Source organism: Corvus hawaiiensis, chromosome 6 (genome assembly GCF_020740725.1).
Source record: "Corvus hawaiiensis isolate bCorHaw1 chromosome 6, bCorHaw1.pri.cur, whole genome shotgun sequence".
Classification (NCBI taxonomy): Eukaryota; Metazoa; Chordata; class Aves; order Passeriformes; family Corvidae; genus Corvus; species Corvus hawaiiensis.
Genome location: NC_063218.1, coordinates 37,547,209 through 37,572,424, shown reverse-complemented (window position 1 = coordinate 37,572,424; position 25,216 = coordinate 37,547,209). Strand labels below are relative to the sequence as shown.

Sequence of the window (25,216 nt, the reverse complement as noted above, 5' to 3'; positions counted from 1 at the left end):
CTAACCAGGCACAAGAGCTCTAAAATAACTCCTATCAGACATTTAGTTCTTCTGCAAGTAGAACATTATTATGAACAGCTTCTTAAAAAACTCTTGCTGATCTCAGACCTAAGAGCAGATCTTTTCTCCCTTTTGCATGGTTTGTTTTTGGAAGAATGGTTATAAATTTGAATTGTCTTCCCTGACTACATAGGGAATGGTAACAACCTGCAGGATTTTTGGTTACAAGCATTCTAGCAAGCTAGCTTGCTGAAGCTTTTCTGAGTTTTTCCAAGTCCTGGAGCCAATATATCTTTAGGAGCAAAATCAGGTTTCAGAAAAGGCAAAGATCCCTCAGTAGAACCAATGTACCTGACCGAACATGCTATTGAGGGAGAGGCCACCTTGCTGCAACACTGCACAGACGCCCTTTGCTCCTCACTCACATCTCATCCACTGCTATCTCTCCTGCAATGACAATGCCATAGCCTGCACAATTCTGTGGGAGCTGGGCTCTCACACTTCTCCCACAGACTGCAAACAAGTCCCAGCACATGCTTGCTCTAGCCTAGGAAGCAGATGCTACTTTCCAACAATACAGAAACTCTGCTAAACAAGTGAAAAAACAAAAATTGCTAACTAAGGGGTCAACAAGCTCCCCACAGAATTCTGGACAACTTTAAATACTGCTGGAAGTGAGTACAAGAATGGAAGGGTAGAAAGCTGCAAGGATTGCCTAAGACCACCAGTAGTCAGAGGCTGAAAGCACCACACTGCTATTACATTTATTTTATTTTTAAATTATTAATTAAACTATGAATACAGTTAGGGAAACTGTTTCGTTCTTTTACTTTTTTTCAGAAATTTATGATTTGCCCTATCTCCATTAGCTTTTCAAATGACAGACTTCCACTTTATCTTCAATCTTAAAAAGAAAAATAAAAGAACTGTTGGATATAACTGCATTATATATACCATGGACTAAAGAGGTAAAATCAGGCAGCTTTGTGAAGGTGGTAATACTTGTGAGAGAACAGGGAGTAAGAAAGTGGAAGGACACAATGTAAGCCTTTCTACTCTTTACCTAGCCTTTATTAAATAGTACATACAAACTTTTGTGCTTCCAGTAGAGAACATTTTTACCTATTTGTTTCAAAAAACCCAAACAACCCAAAACAATAGGATTTTTTTAAAAATTAAAACAGAACCACCAAAAAAAAGCATTAAATAGCAAGCTTTGTGTAGCTTTATTTCACAAAATTTCCTCTCCCCAAAAGGACATGGAGGTAATACTTTTTTCACCTATATCCATTAAGCATAGCAAATTAGAAGTGTTTTCTAATTAAAGATTCTATCTGTGGCCTAAAGAGGATAGCAGAAGAGCTCCAGCAACTCTTGCAGAAGCAGTGAGGTGCTATAGCCACAGCTTTTTTTCTCTGTCCATCTGCCGCCCCCACAGCACAGCTAGCAGAAGATACTATGTCTTTGTGCCTCAGCTACTGTACTGTAAAGTGCTGTGTTTCAGCTTGAATTGCTGATAAAGAGCAGCTACAGCTAAGCTACCAGACCTTACAGTGGAATGAATGAAGTACAGGCACATGTTCACTTCTGCTGACATAGCTATGAGAGAAGAACAAGAAAATCTGACAATCTATGCTGTTCCAGCAGCAGCCACATCTGCTTCCTAGATATCCAGCTGCTGCTTGCCGCCTAATCATCAGTTTTAAAGGTTATGAACCCAAATTAGAGCTTTTGTCATACAGTCCACAACAGGTTTCCATGAGGAAGTTATTGCAACTTTAGCTGTTGCAGCCAAGCAAAAAACAGAACATTGTCCAAAAGCTCTTTTTCATTTCAAAAGGAGAAACAAAATGCAATTACATAGAATAGAAACCTGCAACTTTGACTGAAACACAGTGATCTCAGAGTACCTCCTGGCCACAGTGACCAGATGGGACAAGAAAGCCCACCATCAAATCATTTACATGGGAAGCGATTCTAAGCAGACACTGGGAACAGAACTATCCCAGCACTGTGGACTCCCCATAAATCCTCTTTCAAGTAAGGTAGGCAGTGCTTCCACCCCTAGAAAGCAATGCCTCTTCTCATAGAGGAGTGCCAGCTTCTTGGTGGGAGATGTTACATGTAAAGGGAGAAGAGTTCTACTGAAACATCCAGTTAATATCTGCTTAACATGTGTAGTCAAGCACATGTGGAGCACTGCAGGAGTGGCTCTGGTGATGTTTGTTTTGGTTGTTTTATTTGTTGGGGTATTTTTTTAAATTAAATCATGCAACATATGAAAGGTAGGGGCAAATCATTTTTCCAGGCATCCACCACATTGCCGGCAATGAGATGTGCCACAACAGCAAGTGTTAGCTTTAGGCAGCTGTTACCTACAGGTCAATGGCATTTAAAATAGAAAATCTTTCATACACAGTGTTACGAATAAAATTGCACTTGATTTTGTTAAAAACTCATATCACTGTAACTTTTCCAAATATTTCCCTCCTGGCATCTTAATTTTCTTCATCGACAGGAACTTCTCTCTAAACTCTCTCATGCACATTGGACAGATGACATACAACAGCAGTTGTATCTACCAGAAAATGGGTCTGTTGTTTCTTCAGTGCTTATTTCTATCTGTCCCCACCCTCCCCCCAAAAAGGTACAGGCAGTTCACCTCTAAATGTCAATTGTAACATTGAAATATAAACTCCTCAAGCAGACATTAGGAATTTTAGTTTCACAGATTAAATATTTGAAAAGTTACAGAAGGTGCTGGAATAGTACACATGTAAATTGCTTAAAAATCCAAACTTGCAGCAACTTTAAATTCAAATTTCCAAAAGGTTTATAATGTCCTTGTGAACTTCTTCCACAGCAAGACACCCTCCATGACATTAAAGCATCAAACTTTCAAGGCTGAGATCAAGAGACAAATCAGCAGGATGCACTTGCTCCACCAAGCGACTTTAAAAGAAGTGTCTCCGCTTCCAAGAGAAAAAGCTACTCCTTCATTCCATTTTGGACCTTTCGAAGTGGGTAATCATTCTTTCCTGGAAAATAAAATACCCAATCTTGTCATTTTCCCCAGTAGGTTTACATTACTCAGAAAATGCACATTCACAACAAATGACACTCATATGCATTTTAAATCAGGAGTCCAACTTACACAGCAGATACACCCCTTATTTTAGAATACATATTTAAAATATATTTGTATTCTACCAAGTTGTTCCCACTGTCCTTCCCCCCTTGTAGCATTTTGCTGTTGCACTGACACAGAGTCCAGTTCTAATAAGCCAAGACCTTATCATCTGACTCATGACTCCTCTGGCATGTCGAAAGACTAATTTGAACTCAAGATTTCTTTACTGACCTCATCTGAATCCAGAAGAGCTGGAAGAGCACTGCAGTGGGGTGGAAAAAAGTTAAAATAATTAGAGCACATAGTAAGAGCATATTGACAACCATTTTCAACCTTATGCTGCTTTTTAGGGCACAGAAAAGAAACAGTGAAGGCAGATCTTTCAATTTAGCAGAACTTAGAGAAAGACACACAAAAAAGGAAGAGCCCAAGGAGTATCCTCAATGACCTTTACAGTTTTAAAATTCTTTTTTGTCACGCTTCTCATTACCAACTGAACAATTTCCAAGTTGCCATGAAATAAACTGCTTCATTCATACAGGAACACTGATGAACTGCCCTGAAGACATTTACAATATGGGACCATGTTGTAAAAACATGTCCCAGAAGTCAAACAAGTTCCACTGGCACTTCAGCCTTCCCAGCTACAATAGATCTTCCATCTGTGGGGATCTTGGCTATTCACAACCCTGATCACACTCTCAGAAACAGAAAAAACTGCAGCAGATCACCTCAAAGTGCCCTTTCCTAGCTTACACTGGACTAGTCCTTTTTCTCTTAAGGAATCCTATCAGTCTTCAAAACCTAAGTATTAGAACTGGGAAAACCAAATTCAACTGAGAAAATGCACTTTTTTTTTTCCTCTTAAAACTTCACCTAATTTTTTGGTTTTACCTAAGTTCAAGCAAAGCTTTGTACTTCAATCCAGATCCTCTGCCAAAATTACCTGTTCAAATTTGTGAACACAATTAATCTATGAACTTTGGTTTTGTTATGAAAAAATGTAGACACAGGCGCTGACACTTTCAGCATGTAGAAGTTATTAAAAGCAGAAGAGATACAAACAGTGTATACAGCTGACTACGTTACCATAAGCACACAAATGACAACCGATGTTCCAAATAAAGCTCAAAAGTGGATTACATTATGCCATGGTTTACACTCAGCAAGATACTCAAAGGTCTTTCCAGAGCACTAGAAAGAGGGTTTATTTGTTCCTTGTTTCCTGGATTTATTTATATTGTTTTACCTTTAGTAAAGTGCAAACCAGTCTATGGTTTCACATTCCAAAAGACTGTTCCTTAAGTCAGCCTGTGTTCAACCCCAGCAGACTGAACACAGCCAAGTGTAATCACACTGAGGGGTCAGAGGCCAGTGCCAGGCTGAACCCAACCTCTGCCCATGGAAGTGCAGCATACAAGTTATGAGGCATTCTAATGTATTTCTGTGGGCAAGGAACCTGCCTTTATTGTGACTATAAAAATACTCACACATCTGTCACTGATGAAGGAACGTTCTCCTCTACCCACTTCAGGTCATCCTCTTGCTACAAGTACAGAAATTAAACAGAACACAAAAGTCAAGTTTTCCCACAATGCTGTCAATATGCAAGCCTTTTTCTTCTCAACCTACTTGACAAAAACCAATGTATTTATAATGTCAGTTAAAAAATTAAAAACAAACAGAAAAACACTTCAATTTAATTTCTGGATTAGAGAAAACACATTCCAAGAGGGAAAAAAAAAAAGAATAAAGAAAAACCCACCCGCTTTCTGTGAGCTCTGTAACAGTCCTCACCATCACACACAGCCCCCTCCCCCCACCAAAATAGAAAAGCTTGATTTGCATGTTATCTGTCCTCAGGTAAGTAGTATACAGCTGCAACCAACCTTTGAGAAAAACAATGTTAATGACAAAAAAATATGATTGGTATTATAATGAATTCCTACAGGTTCTTTCCACTTTTAAATTTATGCATTAATTCCATGAAAAGAGTCCAAGACATATTTTCAGCCTCCTTGATGAAAGTGAAAATATCTTGCTTATAAGTCACATGGAAAAAATGCATGTTCACCCAAAGTATTTAGGTAGGTACATAAAAATATACACATCATCCCATTCATGTAATGAATCACAGATCTCAAAAACAGAGGGCAATTTATTTAAAACATGGCTCAGCCTCCCTCTCAGACTGAAAAACTTGTTAAAATAATGTATTAATCCCTATCAGAATATTGTACTATACAGTTCTATCTATACTGAATTGCAGAAACCTTCCTAAAGAACAGACTAAACTCTTAAGTCACCACTGTACTTACAGGAAATCTCATGAGAAACCTGTATTTACTTTCTTTTCAGAAGTACTGTGTTACCTTATGATACTTTGACTCACTCACACTCTGAAGCAAACCAAAAAGCGTCCATTTATTGGCTCAAAACTTGGCATATTTGTGTGCTACTAATGGCAGTAAACAAAGAAGAGATGAATCTGTATTATTTGAGGTACAGAGGTCATACTCACAACTTTGTTTGCTTTTACATTCCCATTTGGTTCTTGCTTTGTACTTCTCATTTTCATTCCCTCTGAAGCCAAAAGAAGAAAAAAGATTTGTGTAACTGAATTATAATTATTCACAGACTGTAAGTGAAAGTGTTGAGTATTCATTCAGGATGTTTCCTCAGATTCAATGAGACAGAGTTAGCCAAGCTAATGATTTAGACTGCGTTCCCTTTGAAAGGCTCATAGTATTTTTTCCTGACAGGGGGAGTACCTAGTTTTTCCTGAATTTTTACAATTTTACCTAGAAAATATAAATTTCTAGTCCTTTTATTTAAGCCAGACATCAGCAGCATAGAATTCAGACATAGTTCCCAGAGGCTGTGGAATCTCCATCCTAGAAGATACTCAAAAGCCATCTGGACATGGTCCAGGGCAATCTGTTCTGGGTGACCCTGCTTGAGCAGGGGACTTGGACAGGATGACCTCCAGAAGTCCCTTCCAGCCTCAATCATTCTGAGCCACAGGCAACTCCCAAAGTTTATTTTACCTACTGACTCCTCACCAGCCACTTGGTTGACTTAAAAGCTGAGAAGCAATGTGCATCTCCCAGCCTGGCAGACAGCCAGATCGCGCTGCTTTGCCAAATGCACCTAATGGATGACACACTTCTCCTCACCTCCTAAACAAGACAAACAGCACTGATATGTCCCAACATAACTGATTTGTGGACAGACAGCAGTAGACATGTGACTCTACCTTTTACACAGCATATAAAGAGAGGTTTTACAACAGACAATTTCATCAATTAACATATTCACGCCTGTGTTTACACTGGACATTCCTATGCTAGGCCCTAACATAGAAAATGAAGATTTCAGAGTTCAGAGAACAGATAATAAATGAAAATTCTTAAATGGGATTTTAAAAGAGAACTGCACACTAAACCACTGCCTAGCAAGAGGCCCTTGTCATCATGACTGGATTAAAACCTAAGACTTGACATATTTAATCAAAGTCCACTGGACATGGCAAAGCAACCACAGCAGTAGCAGTGTTTTCAGTGTCAATGGAAAACCCCAGAATTAAACAGGCAATGTAAATACTAAACATAAAGCCAGTGTTTCCTTTAGAACTCCATGTATCAATGGCAGTTGACTCTGCTTTTCCTGCAGTAATAAGATTTTTGCCAGAGAGCAGGACACCTTCCTCCACAGAAGTGTCTTCAACAATGGAATTGGGTGGAAAAATTTTTTTCTCTTACCAAAGCTTTCCTTTAACATTGGCTCTTTCTGCTCATCATCATCCTCCTCTTCTGACAGCGGTGAGAAAGCAAACCTTTAGAAGTGAAAGAATGAAAGCTGTCTTAGAACTCTATCTCTTGTCTCCCAAGAGATCCATTACCCCAACATGCACATGGCTTGATTGTTCTGTGAAGCTCATTGTTTTTAAGACTGATGCTAAACTACATAATCAAAGTTTAAGTCGCTTCTTTTTAAATAAGTTGACCACCAGAAACAGACTAGATTTTATGTATGTGACTCCTCTAGGTTTACTTTTCCTTACACAAACTGCTTAGTATCCTTATTGATCAGTGTACAGCAAATAAAAATCACCCACCAGTACTTTTTGAATAAACAAGCATTCCTAAAATCCAGTATTTTTAGGAAGAGGTAAGAAAAGCTGAACCTTTGGTTGTTAGCAGATGGTCTCCACAGAATCATGATAACAAAAAGGATCATTGAAAACAATAAACGCCAGATGGCATCATCCACCCATAGCTCTTGCCAGTCCTGTCAAGAAGAACAGCAGCACAAATGAAAAATGTTGTGAAGCAAGAAATTTCATATCCTCATCTCTTTCCAAGGCTGAACTATAGGCATTTGTCAAAAAGGCTCATTACCCACAACAGTGAGAATTTTAGCATGTGGTGCTTTATGGCAATCTCATTGCCAAATATAAACTTATCAAGAGGCAGCAACTGTAGAAAGCATTTCATATAAACTCACCGACTGACAGTCCACCAGCCTGAACTTCATGGTCGTCCAGATGATAAATACAATAGATGCTGCAATATTCAAACAAACAAGCTGCTTATCACTACAAAAGATGCCAATTCAAATACCCCACTAACAGGATGGTGTTTCCCAAACAAAGATCAAAGACCTGAATACTGAAGTCTTGAAATTTTCAATTTAATAGTTTCGGAAAACAAGAGATAGATCTATTGCACCAACCTTAAGACAGAAATTTAGGCATATATTTTACTCTTGTATCTTCACAGACACAACACATAAATGAAATATGAAGTATTTACCGAACTCCTAATTCCTATTCATTATTCCTATATCACTTTTATCTAGCCTTCAAACCATGGTTTCATTATCACTTGACAAGTAAAGCTGACCTTGAAGTAACTGAACAACCTGAGCTGCTTGAATGCCTTAAGCATTCAGATCTTGACCCACAACAGTTCCAACACTCAAACTATGCTCTTAGCACAGTTTTAGAAGAGACTTCCCTCCACTGAAGTATTTTAAGATGACTAAGAACCAGGTGCTGAATGGAATTTCATCAGAGCTGTTGTTCAAAAGAAATGTACTTTTTCACTTGTTTGTTAAAATAAAGAAGCACAGTCTAGAGGTTTTCTGCTCATTGTATTGATAGAAGAGTACCTGGAATTACCAACAGATTTATTCTTGAAGTTCAGTTCATCACTACTATAAATGGAAAAAGAATTTCCATCTGTATTCTTCCAGAATAGAGAGGGTATTATGTTACAAATCTAAGAATACAGTTTTTCCAAGAATCACTCTGATCTTCAGGTATCTTAAAAATCCCACAGTATCAGTGATACTGCAATTTTGCTGAAAAGTATCTCTGTGAAGTTAACAGCATAAGATAATAATGAACTTTTGCCCCGGCAGATTGAAGTGGGACTACAGTGCTGTGTTAGAGGAGCTGCATAGAACTACCGATCTTATTAACATAAGGACTAACAATCCACTGTCTCTGAAATATTGACATAACACTTGGCAAAGACCCACTGTTAGAAACGGGTCAAATGTTAGAAATACCAAGAATTTTGATTGTACTTACAGAAAGGTCACCAAACTTAAAAACTTGCTCTAGTGACCAAATCAAGCCCTATATGGAAATGAAAAGTGGTTTTACTTAACTGGAATAATTTTCTGCTTACCTGCTACTGCCAAGATGAGTGTGTTGGTGAAGTGCCGATACAAAGAGAGTTTCACAACATTCCTTCGAAGTTTTAGCAGCTTCATTGTTTGAGTTAAGCTGATGAATATGTATGGAAAGTCAAGGAAAAGTCTCTGAAGGGACAAGCTGGTCACAGACTTAGGTGGACACAGACCTTATGATCAACAGCTCTCTCAATCGCACACTTGGCCCTCCAAAAAATTACACCATTCTCAGTAGAAGGAAAGATTCATCCTATGACAAAGGTACCAGAGTTAGCAAAATCTGTCCTTTTCATGTTATTTAGTCATCTACACCTATAACTCTTGTCAGACAAAGATGGTATCCAAACTTCTATTTTGGACTATGGCCCATTCCTTCAGGAAAGTGTCGGCTGTGCTTTTGATAAATGAAAAGTAAAATCTGAACTAGAAATTAGTTAAACTCTATTTAATGTATATGGGTGCCTTCACAATTTTTTTTTTCCACAGTGACAAAACAAGTGGTTAGGAGAGACATCATGATAGGGGAGAACTGTGGTTGTCATAGCTGGGCAGCAAGCTATTCACATTTTAAATAGAGTTTTTGTGACTGGCTTTCACTAAGACCACTTTACAGGGATTTTGCTATACACAAGTTCAGCATTTGATGTCAGTTGCTAAAGTCACACAAGATTATGGTTGCTTGGAATGAGTATGTCAAGACACCAAAAAAATAAACACTGCCTCATTTTGTCACTTACTTCAAGACTAGTTCAAATTTTTCAGAAAGACTTTTAGGTTTGGTGATGCTAAACAACCTTCACTCCAAAACATAAACTGAGTCATTTCTTCAAAGGCTGCTGCTATGGTACCATAACATGCTACACTAGAACAAATTACCTTCATACTCAACAATGAGACACTGATAACACACAGACTATATTCTGGAGCAGCTTTACACAGACACATCCAGTTCAACAAAAACTAAGTAAGCAGTAGGCAGCAGAAGCTTACCTGAACACTCAATTACAGAACTTCTGTAACCTTTACCAGAAATAGAAAAAAATACATACTTGGATCTTATTTTAAAAAAAAAGTTCAGCCAAGAAAAGACTGAAAAAAACAAATTCAAAAGAAAACACACCCCATCAAGTAAAACAGTGAAGGATATCCACCAGCACAGGGCAGTATCTAGGAAAGCCAGGGGAATAAAAGCCAAGGAGGCAAGATCATTCTGGGCCTGGAGACAAAGAGAGAGCCAATAAGAACAAACCGAAAAGAAAACATAGTAGAGAAGTGAGGAGGGTCAGGCTGTTTTATGAGAAACCACAAATACGCCACCACAACACTTCCAAGTTTTGCTACAGAAACAGAGGGCTTGAACCAAGAGTTTAGTCCAATGCACAGAGAGGAACTGACAATACCACATTGTCAGTTCTCAGTTCTCCACCAGCAAGGCAAGAAGCAATTTTCCAGATTAAGTCAATCTAGCACTGTTAAAAGGAGTCTCTGCTGAAGCAATTGCTGTCATTAATTGCTCTGGCCACTTCCATCACAAAAAACTAGCAACCAGCTTGTTAGACATGTATTAATTACATCTATTACACTATCCATGGACAAACTGAAAGCTCCACTCAACTATGAGCTTGACTAAAAAGGCAAAACTTGCCTTTGCATGTACATCATAAACTTATCGAAGTCCTAACAGAAACAAGCAAAACACCTTTTACTCCTTTTAAGACAGAAATAATAAACTATGAATAAGGTCATACATTCTGCAGTTTTTAAAAGGATATCCACAAAATAATACAGGCATCAATCATGGACAGGGCCAAGTTTGCTATCAGAGCCACAGTGTCATAGAAAAACTGGAAAAGTACCAAATACACGATAGGTTAAATGCTTCATCCCAGAAACAGAGTAACAGAAATCTACATCCCGAGATGCACTTAATGAATCCAGTGGCAGCACCACTCACACACTCTTCCCCAGGCACAGCCTCCAAAACTGGAGCAGTGGGAATTTGGGCTGGTTGTTGTGGGGGTTGGGGGGCGGGGGGAAACAGCTGTTCACACAGGTAAATACAATCAGTAGTGTCTGTTGCATATGGGACAATTCAAGCAGTTATTACTGACCCCTGTGACTCTAAGAACACCTTCCATGCCAGAAAATAACAGATAAAGGGCTCCAGCCATAACCACTTTGTGAAGAGTCACTCCAAGGCGAGGCCTGTAGGAAACAAAGTGAAATTCAGATTAACTGGGAAACAGAAAGTGAAGTCATGTCAACTTGAATCTAAACATAAGGTACGAAGCGTATGAATAAAAGGTCCTTGTAACAATCCACATCTAGATCCAGAAATATTATTATGGTGCTTGAAACTTACTATTCATTTTCTCTTATGGTATGACTATGGGAGAGACTGGCAACAGTCCTGTTTCTTAGTTAACCTGTTTAGCCTTTTATGACCATTTCACTAAGTCTCCAGTTCCCCCCAGCAAACCCACACTAGCCAAAAATTTCCATTACCACCTAGCATGTGTTTTTAGCATTGAATACAGCTGTAGACAGACAAATGAGCCACAACCTTACTAAAGCAGATCCCCTCCCCTATCAGGGACTCTTGACCTACTCCATTTATAAAAGCTCCCCCTCACCCAGAAGGCAGGCCCATAAAGCTCCCATTCCAGTTAGTGGAGCATCTCAACAATGACTCAGAAATCCACCCTACAGTAGCACACAGAAGTAGATGGAAAGTAATCACAGTATGGAACTGTACATCTCTGTTTACTAGTAAAGAAGTCTAGATCTTCAGAGCACTTAACCCAAGTACTTACTTTTTAACAAGCAAAATACATGGAGATGAATACTGCCCTAAATTCTTAAAAACCAATAGTGAAAACTCTTTAAACAGAACACAACAAACACGTAACAGAATTACTCACTTGACTATCCCATATCCCAGGCTGACTATGATGACCAGAGTTCGAGCCAACGAGCGCTTCACAGCAGAAAGAAGTTCTGCCAGTATTACTGCTCCTTGAACTACCAAAAGCAAAGAGGAGGAAGTTGGGTCATTAAAATATAATTTCTGTTTTATTAACTACTGCATGCAATTGCAGTATGAGAGCAGACACAGAAAGTAGGCTATTAAAGTGTATATAATCTATTACCTACATCTGGAGTTAGCTTTCAGAAAAGATAGGTCACTTGGCATAAAAAAAAAAAAGCTACAGAAAAATTTTACATCCAGCCTGGATACTCTTCCAAACAAGTCAACCAGCAAAACCTTCTGCACCATGGGTATGGCCAGTTAGCAAAGTCATAACGATATTTTACCTGCAGAGTTTCATTTGTATGCATCCAGCCTGAAAACTCAAAACCAAAGTAGAAGGAAAAGAGATTCCTTTTTACATAAAGGGAATCTCTTGAGATGGATTATGAGGCTATGGGTTGAATACTAAGAGTTATCTACAATGCAGTCATGTTGAACAAGGAGTTTCAAAGTATCTTTCCAAGGCCAATACCAACTGTGAGAAATTAATTACAAGCTACACTGACCAAGTCCTATTTTAAACTTAAAGCCAGTACTGCAGCGCAGAATGTAGCATTCTATGTACCTAAGACACTACACCCAGGAGTCAGAGAAAGCAACAGCATTTTAGCTTTAGAAGAACACAGAGCATGATGTTTACAACATAAAAAATACAGAACTCTGGTTCCCTGTTCTTTGTTTTGAAACAATCCTCAAGTAATCCCATAGTTAACAGGTACCTGCCACCCCAATTTAGCATTAGCCATTAGTGCTATGCCCCCTGAGTTAAACTGCATGATGCAACTGTGACCTACCGGTTTCCCCCGTGTAGCGGATATTCTGGAACTCAGCATAGAAAACAGCTTTCTCGAGCATTCCCAGGAAGATAACAGCACCAATCCAGAACTGTATCCTCAGGAGATCCCGCCAGTAACAGGCTGACCACGCAAGCCACAGAACCCCGAAGAATACGTACACAATACACATCACCATGAAAAACTATTACACAAAAAAAAGAAAGAAACAGGAACTTCAGACCCCGAAAAATAATTACCTTGTTTCCATTCCACAGCTGTAAGACAACTCTATTTTCTTCCCACGTATAGCAGCTTTGGAAGTTTTTAAATAGACTAGAAATAAGCATTGTTTCATTTGTCTTCTCTGGACTCTTTAACAGTGATAGTCTAATTTCTCACTGCCAACAAAGGGAATCAGAGTAACTGAATTTCTGCGCAATTTCTCCCTTGAAGAGTAGTCTGCCAATTTATTCACTGGCATTTTTTTCTAAGGAAGGTACATGCTACTAGATTTCAAACACCCAGATAAGAATTCAAGCAAATCATCAAGTACTAGAAACTCCATTCTCATGTACTGTTCTACTAATAACTTCATCATACATTTACATTATTCTGCAAATAAACTTACAGGCCACCTTTACACACCATTCCACAGAACAAAGATAAGCAACTAATGCTTGTAAGCCCTCTGTTCAATTAAATTGACAACTTTTCTCAAAAGTTAATTTCCAGAAAACTCAGTTTTTGCCCGAGTTTTTGGCCAGCAAAAAACCTGCAGCTGAGAAAGAAATCCAGACATTCATTTAAATATTAACATTTTGTGATTTTTGTTTGGTTCAGTGTTACTTGCTTCAGAAGAACTTTCCATGGCATGTCTCATACAGCAAACAATAAGCTTGACAATGTTACTCAATACTGAATTTTCTAACCATACCAAGCCAAGTTAAAATTTTCAAAAGGACACCAAGATTAAGAAGAGGAATTAGGAGAGAGTAAAACATTAAGCGAATGGCAGGAAGTAGTTAGCCACACCATAGGACAGCAATAATCAAGCAGTCTCCTCTTTCAGAAGGAAGATTTTTTTTTTTTTTTTTTAAACCAAGCAAATGCTGGTATTAGCTGCACAATCCATCAAAACTTTAACAAACTGAAAACACCATTATGGAAACATTTAGAGATACAGAGTCTTTTCTAATCCAGTCACATGGGATATTCCCACCAGTGAATTACATTGCAATAGAGCTGCTGGAGGCTTTTTGCTTCTGCAGGAAGTAAAACGCGTGTTTCAGAAATGCTGCCAGGCTCCACTATTGACAGGCTGCTCTTGCCAATACAGTCAGGCTAGAGACCTACTTGTTATTGATCCCCTGCTAAAGTCTGTCTTCACTACATAAACACTTTAAGTTCCTTTATTGTTTAGCCTTCTCAACAGAAGAAACTAGAAACCAAGTCAATAACACTTTGAATGAAAAGGGGATTAGCTCTTTGTAGCTCAATTATGCTTTCACTGCTAGGCAGTGTTAAAGACCTCCTCATGGGGTGTAAGACAGCTGGTGGAGGAAGGAAGATTAAGCTGTAAAAGAACAAAGAAAGCAGTGACAAATGAAAGGGTAGCTGCAAACAAAAGAATAGAATAGCAAATTTTCTAAGATATGAGCTAAGGAGAATAAAAGCACCAGTAAAACTTCTCAGTTTAGAGCTAATAATACTGATAATTTCAGGAACTACAAATTAACAACCATTAATTCAAACAATCCAGACAAGGACAGTATTGACAGCACATGCAAGCAACTGAAATCTGTGTCTGTTTTCCCTACCCTGTACTCAGTACAAAATAAACCAAACCAACAAAACCCCAACCAAACAAAAACAGCCCATCAAACAGAAAAACAACCTCGGTTAAGTAACTTTTTCTCCTAAGACACTGGCTCTGTGTTTCCTGAAGTATGGCAGCAGAGTATTTACTTGACATTAAAATCAACTGACAATTTTATAGATCAAAGAAAAGCTGATTTACTTACGATCATCAGAGGGTAGTCTGCAAGTGAGAGATACTCATACGGCCCCTTCAGTTCTACTGTCACTGTCAAAAGACAATCCAATAACCAAATTGAACAAGAACCAAAAGGAGGAAGCCAGGACTCAACTGATTTTCACTAAGTGTAAAGAAATTCCACACCTTCACATAGCCTTTAAATCTAACTTGCACTTTAATAAAGAAAGTTAACTCATAACATACTCAGCTAAAAGCATGCAATTAAAATTACACACCCCATTACCAAGTAACTCATGGCAGTACTTAAGAGTAATTTTTGCTGGAGATTCATGTATAACAGGAAAAATTCAGAAACACACAAGTTCACTTTTTAGGGGGATTTTTAAACTTCTCTAAAGTTTGAATAGGTTATCAGTGCACTGTTAAATATACTATAATATCAAGATGATAATTACGATCTTTTTCTACATGTTGACTTATTAATATAAATCACTGCATTGGTCTGCACATTTCTGAAACAAAAGACCAAGCATCAAAATTTAAATGCCTGGGATTGACTCTTCTTGATTTTCACCAGTAAACTGACAGAACAGTCTTAGGATCTTCAAGACACAAGCGATCACCTCTTTTCTTATAAGAGCTGTAGTAATATTTCTACCTAGGTGAAGTGAAAGACAGTATCTTATGAAATTGAACCATACAGCATATACTAAGAGTACTTTGGAATACTTAGACTGGAAATACATAAAAATGGTGCTGTATTTTCAGTTTACTGTATAAAGGAGCTATCTTACTTGTAAAGTGCTTGTTTTCATATGAGGAAGGTGTCGTTCTTTCAGCTCCTTTAACTCCAATTTGCACAATAAATATATATGGCCCATCTCGCCAAGTTTTGATAACAGCATTCATTGCCTGAAAACCAGACATCTACATGTAAACAGTGCACAGTCAAGCAGACAAGAAAAAGACAGAAGTAGCCATATATGGGTGGTATCTTCCATGTAAATATAAAGTTCATCTCTTCCAAGACCTAAAACACTTTAATAAATATCTGATATGTAAACTTTGAATGTACTTATTAGACATAACACTTAAAATTTAGTTGCTTGGTTCCAGAAGAAGCCTCAAAGACCTCGGAGGTGATCAGGTCTTTTTTTGCAAATTTAATACTGGCTTACTGGACAAGCACTCAAAGGTACTGCAAAAGCTACAAAGAATTCAAAAAGCATCATACTCCTTTTCAGTCTAGAACCATTAGGACCATCACAGAGATTCCTGCTGAATTCAATTGCTTGGAAACTGCAGAGTTACATATATCTCATGGTGAAGGCTCAGTTTTACAGTGTAAGACAGAAGTAGCTGAGAGAAAAAGATTTCCACAGTAGCCATTTCCTGTGGAAACTACTACTACAGTCCCTGAAACAGCTCTCATACCTGCAAGACTCAAATCCTGCCAGTGAACTAACAGAGGAACCTTGTCCAGATAAATATTTGCACCATAAAACAAATCAGAGATCTCTTTGAGTTGTAGCATACAAAACTGTTAATTCCACAACCGAAGAATCTCTAGCCATCTCAGAAACTGCAATATTTACTAAGAGCTTTAAAGTTAAAACTAAGACCATCTACATGTATGCCACTCACATGACTACTGCAGAACTGCAACTAAGATTTTTTTATATAACGGCCTCTCCAAGAGAAATTCAGTATTAAGAGCATGCATTTCTTTTAAGAAACCTCTTGACTACAAGACCTAAAGCAAACAGAATAGTATGCACAAAAAAAAAGAGTTTATGGTAATATTAACTAAACATAAAACTTGGTTAGAAACACAGTAAACTTAAAAGAAAATGGATAAATTTATATACACAAATTTTGCCTTTAAAATACCACCTTCTCTTGCTGCATTGATTCCTTACTTCACAATTGCACACACTGCAACTTATGCTTTAGCTTTAAAGTAAATGGCCCTTTAAGCACACAAGGAGTGAAATATATTTTCTTTCTTGGCATCCAGGACATTTAATTTGAAGTTATTTTGAAAATTGTTCCTGGTTAAGTCTTGAACATAATATGTAATAAAAATACTAAGGGATTTGAAAATCAAAAGTAATCAGTCAACTTTTTAGGTAGAATGTTTCAAAAAACTGACTAAAGACAAAACCAAATGTATTCTGTAAGAATTAGTCATCATTTAAAGAAGATAATTTCAATTACTATTTTAATTACATTGGAAAAAGTAAATTTATCTTTTAATTTACACCGTTGGTTTGAATGGTATCAGCTCTATAATTCACATATAGAAGAAGCAGTTAACTCTGTTTTCTGTTTTTCCACACAGGAAACTATCTAGTTTCAAGCTAAAAAATTCCAGATGTCAAAAAACCATAGAATATGCTACCAGCAATTTCTTAAACAAAGACATATAAATTTTAAAAAGCATACCAAAACAAAACTGCTGGATTACAAGACATGTTTCAATTCAATATACATACAGTTTTATCTGTCACCATTGTGTAATTTCCTGCAATCTCCTTCTTATCTTTTAAGCCCTTAGGGGGAAGAAAGAAAAAAACACAGAAAATTGATAAATAAATATGCCAAAACTACCTCTTCCATGACTACACTCACTCATTAAAAGGAAAGGAAAATTACCTCTCGTTTCTCAGGTGAGAGAGGCTCTGGATGAATGAATTCTTTATAGAAAATCTGCACGATATAAGAAAAGTAAAGCATTTATAGACACTTTATAGGCACTTCAACATTTACAGGCACTTCACACATTAACATGACATTATCAGAACAGCTTCCAATAAACTTGATTATTCTTTGAACAGCTGTATTAGAGAGCTTTTGTTTTTCTAAATCAAACAATTGTCCATTTATGCAGAGAGTCTTGAATACTTAATGTTTTGTAATTTGAGAGTTACTTTTCCTCCCTTCAAATAACAGGTATCTATTTTTAGAAACCAGACGCGACAGTAGTGAAGTTAATTTTGGTTTTGAAATATGAATCAATTGGGTATCCCCATTACTAGACAGTCTACACAAATAGATACAGAATTTTGATATTTCTGCCTTAATCTGTGCAAAAATAAGTCCCTAGACCAGTGAGTTCCTATTAGAGATCCAGATTTTGCCAACTCTCCCGAACTATGATGACTCAAAATCTAGTGAAACTGCTATACCACAAGAAAAAAGCTGAACTATCTAGAGAAGAAATTTCTATGAAATTTCAGAAATTAGTATCTGAGAAGAATATATTGTTTAAAATTCAGTAGACTTTTCAGAGGAACTGGATGAAAACTTACTTAAAGACTTAAAACCTTAAAGACTTTCACAAGCATGTTTAGTTAGGATGCCCAAGTTCACATTATACAGCTAAACCCACAAGATCTTTTCTACAAAACCAAGTAAAAGTAGAACTGACATCTCTTTATTATTAAACACAAAAAACAGGCAGCACACAGTTTTTTCTTTCTTTTTAAAAACCTTTCAAGCCATTTTCACACATCAAAGGAATAAGAGACACGCAAGCAGATCATTAAAAGTCATTTTTAGGCATTAGTCTTTCATCTTAATAAAAAAAACAAGCAACCAAAAATACCAAAAAGCAACCCAAAACACTAGGTTCAATAATTATGAGATTTCCCAGTATTTTCTATCCATAATCTTTTGTCTAAATGAGGAATGACTGAACACAGATGCAACATTCCATAATCTGCCTTCAATTCTTAAGTATATCATTAAAGAATGACAGCATATCATACTGGTATTGTCATCAGCCTGCTGATATACAGCTGGTGTAGGGCTGATGTCTGCACATTAGTTCCCTACCCTAATTTTGCATTGTCTTCTCACTTTCACTTGAATTGTTCCAAATATGTTCTAGCACTACTATTTTTCATTTTTAAGCTGCTATCAGTGCTTAAGTAACTCATTTTTCAACACTCATTTCCATTATTCTAAATGAACATTAATTAAGTAATAAATGCCAGTCCTTTATTGATTCAAGTTTAGTGGGATCTTTACTTTGCTGCCACTTCTACTCAACTAGCAGTAGCCTCCTGTAAATGAAACAAATTCAGAATAGAAAACCACAAACAAAAAGAAGCATTGCACTTTACAATGATTTGGTTGGGGTTTTTTCACCACCGTGAGCAAAACGTTGAATTGCAAGCCAGAAGTGAAGCAAAACTAAGAAACCATCATCACAGCTTGCTTGTCATAAACAGATAAAAAAGAAGTACCTCCCAACCTACATTGATACTTACATAGGATGCTAACAGATCTAATAGGAATTACCACCTTCTCTACATATTGTATACGACAACAGAACAAATTCTGAGGTTTCTACCCATACCCGAGGCCTGAAGAGGTCAGAGCAGTTTTCAAAGGAGAGAGAAGAAGTGGCATAGTATCCTGACCAACCCGGATGCTCTTCAGCCGTAGTCCCAAAATAGTTATCTGCTTGTTCATCCTGCCAGAGGAGAATGTAGGTTTATCTCAGTAGACAGCTGCAAGACCTGCAGAGCTCCACAGTTTCACTCTGCACACACTCTTGAATCAAATTTAGTACAATAAAGACATCAAAACCACACAAGATTATAAAAATGATGGTACACAGGCTTTGAGTAAGAATTAGTAAGTGGAAGCGCAGCAGACAACATAAACTTCAGTCTACGCAAACAAACTCTGCATTATTATACTAAAGGGTGAAGACTCAGTCCTGTGTTAGGTTAGTAGTTATAACTGTCATAATTATTAGTTCAAGTAAACATGGAAAAATATTAACCATAGAAAGCACAATTACCACATTTGATAGAAACACTATACATTTTGTACAAATTCCTAATACTTGCAATGTGCATCCATAAAGAACAGAATTTAGACTTAACATGTAAATATTCAATTTTTTTCTATTAACTGTCATTAAGCATTACTGCAGGTATTTTCAACTACCATAAACTCGCACGCTTCATTCTAGAGTCAATGTACTTACTTAAGCTCCTGGGTTTAAAACAATTTTGACAAACACTTCCATCTGTCCCAAAGCCCAAAAGAAGTCAGCAACTGCAGCAAGCTGTTGATCATTTCAACTCTATTCCAGAAATTTGTTATCTTCCAGTGGAAGAACGCGTCTTGCAGCCCCAAATCATAATGTGAATGCAAGGGAGACATCTCTAATCCCCTCCTCCCAAGATCTGCTTACCCCTAAAAATCATAACCTATGTTTTTCCAGGCAATTCTTACCCCAAAGTTGAAGACTTCATTGTAGCAGTCAGAGTATCTTAAGTACCAAGTAACATTGAAACTTCCGGAGGGTTCACAAGCTTTTTCATCCCCTTCAACTAAAAAAAATACAAAACAAACCAAAAAAATCAAGCATGAGATATGTAAGACACCATCCTCCTTCCAGGCTTTTTCTCCCATTCTGTGCAAAACCATCATAATTAAATTTTAAACATGAAACTGAAAGCAAAACAATAGAAAAATATTTTCCTTGAGTAATTCATTGCTGTTCAGTGAAAGAAAGATGCATGCGAACAGAATTCCATTACACCATTATACAATTCTATTAAAGAGCAGAAGATCATTTAGAAACTTTTTGTTCTGAAGACAATCAAGGATGTTTTAGCAACTGCAAATACCAAACAAGGAGAACAGCAGTGACTCACAGTGACTACAACACAAAAAAGGGCCTCCCTTTCAGAGATAGGGGCACACGTAACAGGCAGAGAAAGCTAGGAACAGGATAATACTAAGCAATTTCCACATATAATTTAAATATACCAAAAACATCACCAAGAAAATGAAGGTAAGATTTTGCCCGTCAACATCCACCCCCCAAAGACAATCTATATACATTGGCCCATGCTGTCAAGCTGCAAGGCTACCGAAAACAGCAATAAGACAACTTTCCACTTTAATTTACTAAAGAATAACATGCATGAAAAATGAAACACAAGACTTTCCCCCTGGTAAGGAAAGGTTTTTGTGTTTCAAATCTCATACTTAAACTAAAGCCCCATGAAGAGAATTTGACATTAAGAAGGCAAGCTCCACCCTTAAATAAAATGAGCAGTGACTATCTAGAGTTTTGGAAGAGCCATTTAGATGATTACATTTGTGTTTTCCCAGACACCAAATGGCAAAACTCTTTTGAGTTAACAGAGTACTTGGCTAAGAAGTTCCCACAACTTCACAGGCAACATTCATCTCAGAGGAGGCATCCACAACTTTGTTACATGCACACTTTTAATGAATGTTTTCATAATGACCACTACAGGTAGATAAAGCAATTAGAAGGAAAACCCTGCCACAGAATTAATTGACTAATCCCACTTTACACCTCGTGACTACTAAAGCACGTATATGTACAGCTAAAAACTCAATAACCAAGTTTCTCACACCAGAAGTTTAAGCAAAATCACTGAAAAATAGAGTTTCCTTATGACACCTAGTAAGCATGAAAACAAGGCATACATGTTCCACATCGCCCTAGATGTTGCAGAGGGCACAACAAAGAAACTAAAAGGCAGCACAAGCATTGCAGTGACATGGACAGATGGCAAATTCTTTGATGATATAGGCTCTTCTAATATAACTGATCAAATGAGGAGTATCTCAAAAAAAGTGCTAGCAAAAAATAAGATTCAAAAATACCTTTTTAAACATCTTTTTGTCTGTGACAAATAAATAAGCAACTATATATTCAGCAGTAGTGCCCATAAAGGTAAAACAGGTCACTAGAACAATCTGCAATATCTGCAAACATCAAAATTACAGAGACCTTGAAAAGGAAGTACTCCAAAAGTCAGAAAAAGCATCCATGGCATTTACTGAATTCAGCAATATGGAAATCTAAGTTCCTCAGCCTTCAAACAAAAGCCAGAAACATTCTGTTTGAATGCAGTCTTTGTACTCATTTACAGAGAGCAGAATTTCTATCATGATCCTATACAAGAAACTAAATGCCTTCCAGAACAGCCCTTCAGAAAAGTAGATAAAAATAAATTCATTATTGACAATACTATATGCCAGCAACAGTCTTCCCAGTCAGAAGCAGAAAGCATCAGACACCAAGATGCCATACAGATACCAAAAAAAAAAAAAAAAAATCAAAAACCAAGAAGAGGGGAAAAAAAGGAGATAAGGAGATGCAGGTGCACACGGAAAATATGAACAACCCATGCGCAATCATGTTTGTCATACTGTCCACACAAACAGCAGATGGAAGAGGCAACACACAGGAATCAAAAGGAGACCAGTTTGCACAGAGACGTGGGCAGAAAAGAAAAACCACACAAAGTTGAAGCTTCCCAGTATCAGATGCAGTTTAAGTTTCATCTAGGCTGAGAAAATGAGTAAGTTCACAGCCTTTGTTCCTTCCTCTTTTAGTGATTCATTTTCCAAATTCATGTAAATCTTTTAATCACACTGGTATGTAAAACAGGTGTCTTCACTAAGGAATTTTAAGGCTTAATGCCTGCTTAAAGGTTGACAGTGTAATTCAATTCCACATCAGGAGCCAGGGGGTTGAATTCTTACTTACAGATCTGCCTTACAACAAATAAATTTTTTTTCCATGCCTTAGTTCCTTCTCTTGGTTATTTCGGCACAAGCAGATTTACCACACACTTCAGAGACCCGTATCTTAGATGCCACGTCACTATGAGTACGCTATTTCTATTAAACTTTAGACAAGAAAGCCTAAAACCTACCAAAGCACCAAAATGCCCTTTCAACCCCTCCTCCTTTTCCCAAGCAGCAGATTTCTAATTTTCATCCTGCAGCTGTACACTTGCAATTTTCTCACTGTAAGATGCCAACCTCAGTGTCTCAGCTACACTTGTCAGGTGGGAAAGTCCTAATCCTGAAGTGATGGACCTTCACTAATAACCATTCAAATCCTTAGCCTCTTGTTTCAGATTCATGTGGGATCAACGGAGGCACTTCAACTCTCCTTGAAACACTGTCCCAAGAAGGGCATGTATTGAAAATTAAACCCAAAAAACAACAAGGTAAGTACAGACACCAGAGAGAGACTAAACAGCTTTCCCTCATGGTAAAAACTGGTGCAAACAACCACTTAAAAGTTCTCAAAGTGCATGGCAAAGATTTCAAACCTTTCTAAATCAGCTAGTCACTTCTATAACATCTCATTGCCATCTAGATGCTGTCCTCATGTTCACAGGTAAGAGGGTATTTCACAACTTTCCTTGCAGCAGTAACCTACATAACCCATAAACCTGGCCAGATTAGCAAAGAGCAATACACAGAACAATGGGAGGGCTGCCAACATGTTTGCTCAGTAGAACATTCAACACACTGAGATCAGGAGGACAAAGCACCTCTCAGGAGAGCTCTACCATAGTCTGCAACATTCCCTTACCACTCCCAGAAGCACTCAGCAAAAAGGAACAAGGCTTCAAACAGCATTGCCTTCTGTATTCGCATCAGTCACCCTACAATACAAACAGCCCCTGTCCAGCTGGCACCAGATCTCCCAGACACAGGAATTTAACAAATCTTAGATAGGAAAAGCACACCTCACAGTAGAGTGCAGCACATCCCACACCTGATCATCCACTATCTGAAACAAAGTGGCGCTCCCACTGCCCATCTTGCCCTCTCCAGAAAAAAAGCATGAATAGAGCCATTCATTTCTGCTACAACCTAAACAGATCACAACTGGGAAGCTCCAAGGCTGTTAACAGACTCAACCATATCAGAGCTATGGCTTTCATACAGTGCTAGATTAGCTGTCACTGCAGCCAGTGCAGTTAAACACTTCACAGCGTTTGGAGTTCCAAATGTTAAAAATAGGCAGGGCATCAAACAGCAGAGAGACCAGGTAATCCCTTGTAACCACTTACATCTCAGGAAAATGGTGGTGTTGCTGAAGAGAATCTTCCCAAAGCTAAACTTCTTCCCCTGCAAAGGCACAAAAAAGGAAGAGATATTAGTGGGCTTGGTGCCTTATCAGCCCTAAAATCACAAGCTAAACAAGTTAAAAATTATAAAAAGCAGTTACCATTTATTGAAAGTCCTCCAGGTGCACTTATGGCAGAGTGCACACATGATATAGGGCTTCAACGCTTTTATAAGTTTAGCAAATTAGCATAATTGACGAGAATCCCCAGTTAGAAGTACTTAATAAAGTAATTCCTCTCTTGGTTCAGCCCCCTACGGAAGCCTCCCTCCCCCTTGCTTCTAGCCCTGCATTGTTTATGTCTAAATACATGGGAAAGTGAAATGTCCTTGGCTCCCTGAAGAAGGGAGATTATCATAGGGTTCTAGGAATGTGTTTGTCTAACTTAACAGGGTAGGAGAAGTTAGCTAAGAAACTATATAACTATACAATAATAGTCCAGAGAGCTACTAATATATGAAAAATATATAAAATGCAAAAATCTTTTAGCATCAGGCTTAATGTCATTGAGCTTAAGTAAACAATCTTCCATTCTGAGTTTTAAGTCAATACAGTAATGAAAGCAAATGTAAAATCTAGAGCCAGACGTACTGGACTTTCCAGTCATGCTTCACCACCCTTCAACATACTCTTAAAGATGCTTTGAGAGGCTTGAGGCTTTTTGATCTGCAAATGGAGCCAATTTCATGTGACATTTGTTGAAATTATTACCATTTTCTTGCTGATGAGATGGCCTGTACTATCCAACAAAAAAATTCTGTTCTAAGAACCAACAGGAGTGTTCACCGCGATCCTTCAGTTTTGTTCCTGAAGCTCAAAATCCTCACAGAAAGTGCACATTACTCTCACTGCCTGATAAAGTCCGGCCGAATTTGAGGCAGAACAGCTTTCCTTCACACAAATTCAAGCAGGCGGGGTTTATCAGAAGCGCTGAAATCCCGTCACCTCTCCCAAGGCCCACACCTCTCTCTCAGTTCAGCGCTGCAGCGGCCCAGCTTTGCCGAGGCCAGGCCACGGCGATACCCGACGGTGCGGGCCGCCAGCCCGGCCGCCCGGGGGGCGCGGGGCGGCCTCCCCCGCACAGGGCCCACCGAGGCCGGGCACCAGCTGGGGAGGACCCTCCCTCCTTCCCTGCCTTCCCACGGGCCTCACACGGGCGGCTCTCCCTCCACCGCCCATCGGACTATTTCCCGCACGAGCCTTCTCGCCCCTGCCGCCACCACCGACCCCGCCACCGAGAGCTCAAGCGGTGCAAGAGGCAGCCACTGCCCCGAGCCCCCGCACCAGTTCCGAGTGCGGCTCCACAGAGGCGCGGCCCGAGCAGGGACGCCCCCGACCGCAGCCGTCCCGCCCGAGGAGGACGCGCGGAGCAGCCGCGGCCTCCCGCCCGCATACGTTCGTCCGACCGTCGCCACACGAGCCGGCCCCGCGGCTCCGGGCCCAGCCCCGCTCCCCCCACTCACCAGGAACACCGGCAGCCGCCATTTGGAGCGCTGCCCGGCGGCCGCCGTGCCCGCCAGCAGCAGCACCGTCAGCAGCCGCAGCAGGACGGCTCCAGACCGCCGCCGCCCCCCGGAACGCGGCGCCGCCGCCATCCCGCCGTACGGAGGCCGCCGCCGCGCTGGCCGCGCCTCTTCCGCTCTCCGCG

General features: G+C 38.8%; 1 protein-coding gene across 2 annotated transcripts; it reads right to left on the bottom strand.

Moving 5' to 3' along the window:
* Positions 1-1,043: 1,043 nt before the first annotated feature.
* On the bottom strand, positions 1,044-25,190 carry TMEM87A (transmembrane protein 87A). Of its 2 annotated transcripts, none has more exons than XM_048308481.1 (20): positions 25,032-25,190; positions 23,513-23,570; positions 19,887-19,984; positions 18,997-19,113; positions 17,289-17,342; positions 17,129-17,185; positions 15,428-15,545; positions 14,659-14,720; positions 12,656-12,839; positions 11,752-11,851; positions 10,942-11,035; positions 10,603-10,674; positions 8,827-8,935; positions 7,637-7,695; positions 7,317-7,420; positions 6,892-6,965; positions 5,652-5,713; positions 4,621-4,676; positions 3,362-3,392; positions 1,044-3,038 (listed from the first exon to the last, which is right to left on the bottom strand). In XM_048308481.1, the coding sequence occupies exons 1-20, from the start codon at positions 25,161-25,163 to the stop codon at positions 2,997-2,999; spliced, it is 1,683 nt and encodes a 560-aa protein (XP_048164438.1). In that variant the 5' UTR covers positions 25,164-25,190; the 3' UTR covers positions 1,044-2,996. The 2 variants fall into 2 exon arrangements, with proteins under 2 accessions (XP_048164438.1, XP_048164439.1); XM_048308482.1 differs by lacking the exon at positions 10,603-10,674 and adding an exon at positions 9,978-10,046 and having other exon boundaries at positions 25,032-25,189.
* Between the last annotated feature and the right edge of the window lie 26 nt (positions 25,191-25,216).

What these genes read in the sequence shown, in the direction of transcription:
- TMEM87A (XM_048308481.1), bottom strand. Translation starts at nt 25,163, where the DNA reads ATGGCGGCGGCGCCGCGTTCCGGGGGGCGGCGGCGGTCTGGAGCCGTC. An exon ending in CAATGGTGACAGATAAAACT is followed by an intron (nt 15,546 to 17,128) that starts GTATGTATATTG and finishes TCTGGTTTTCAG; the next exon opens with GCAATGAATGCTGTTATCAA. An exon ending in AATGTTAAAGGAAAGCTTTG is followed by an intron (nt 5,714 to 6,891) that starts GTAAGAGAAAAA and finishes TTTTGGCTTCAG; the next exon opens with AGGGAATGAAAATGAGAAGT.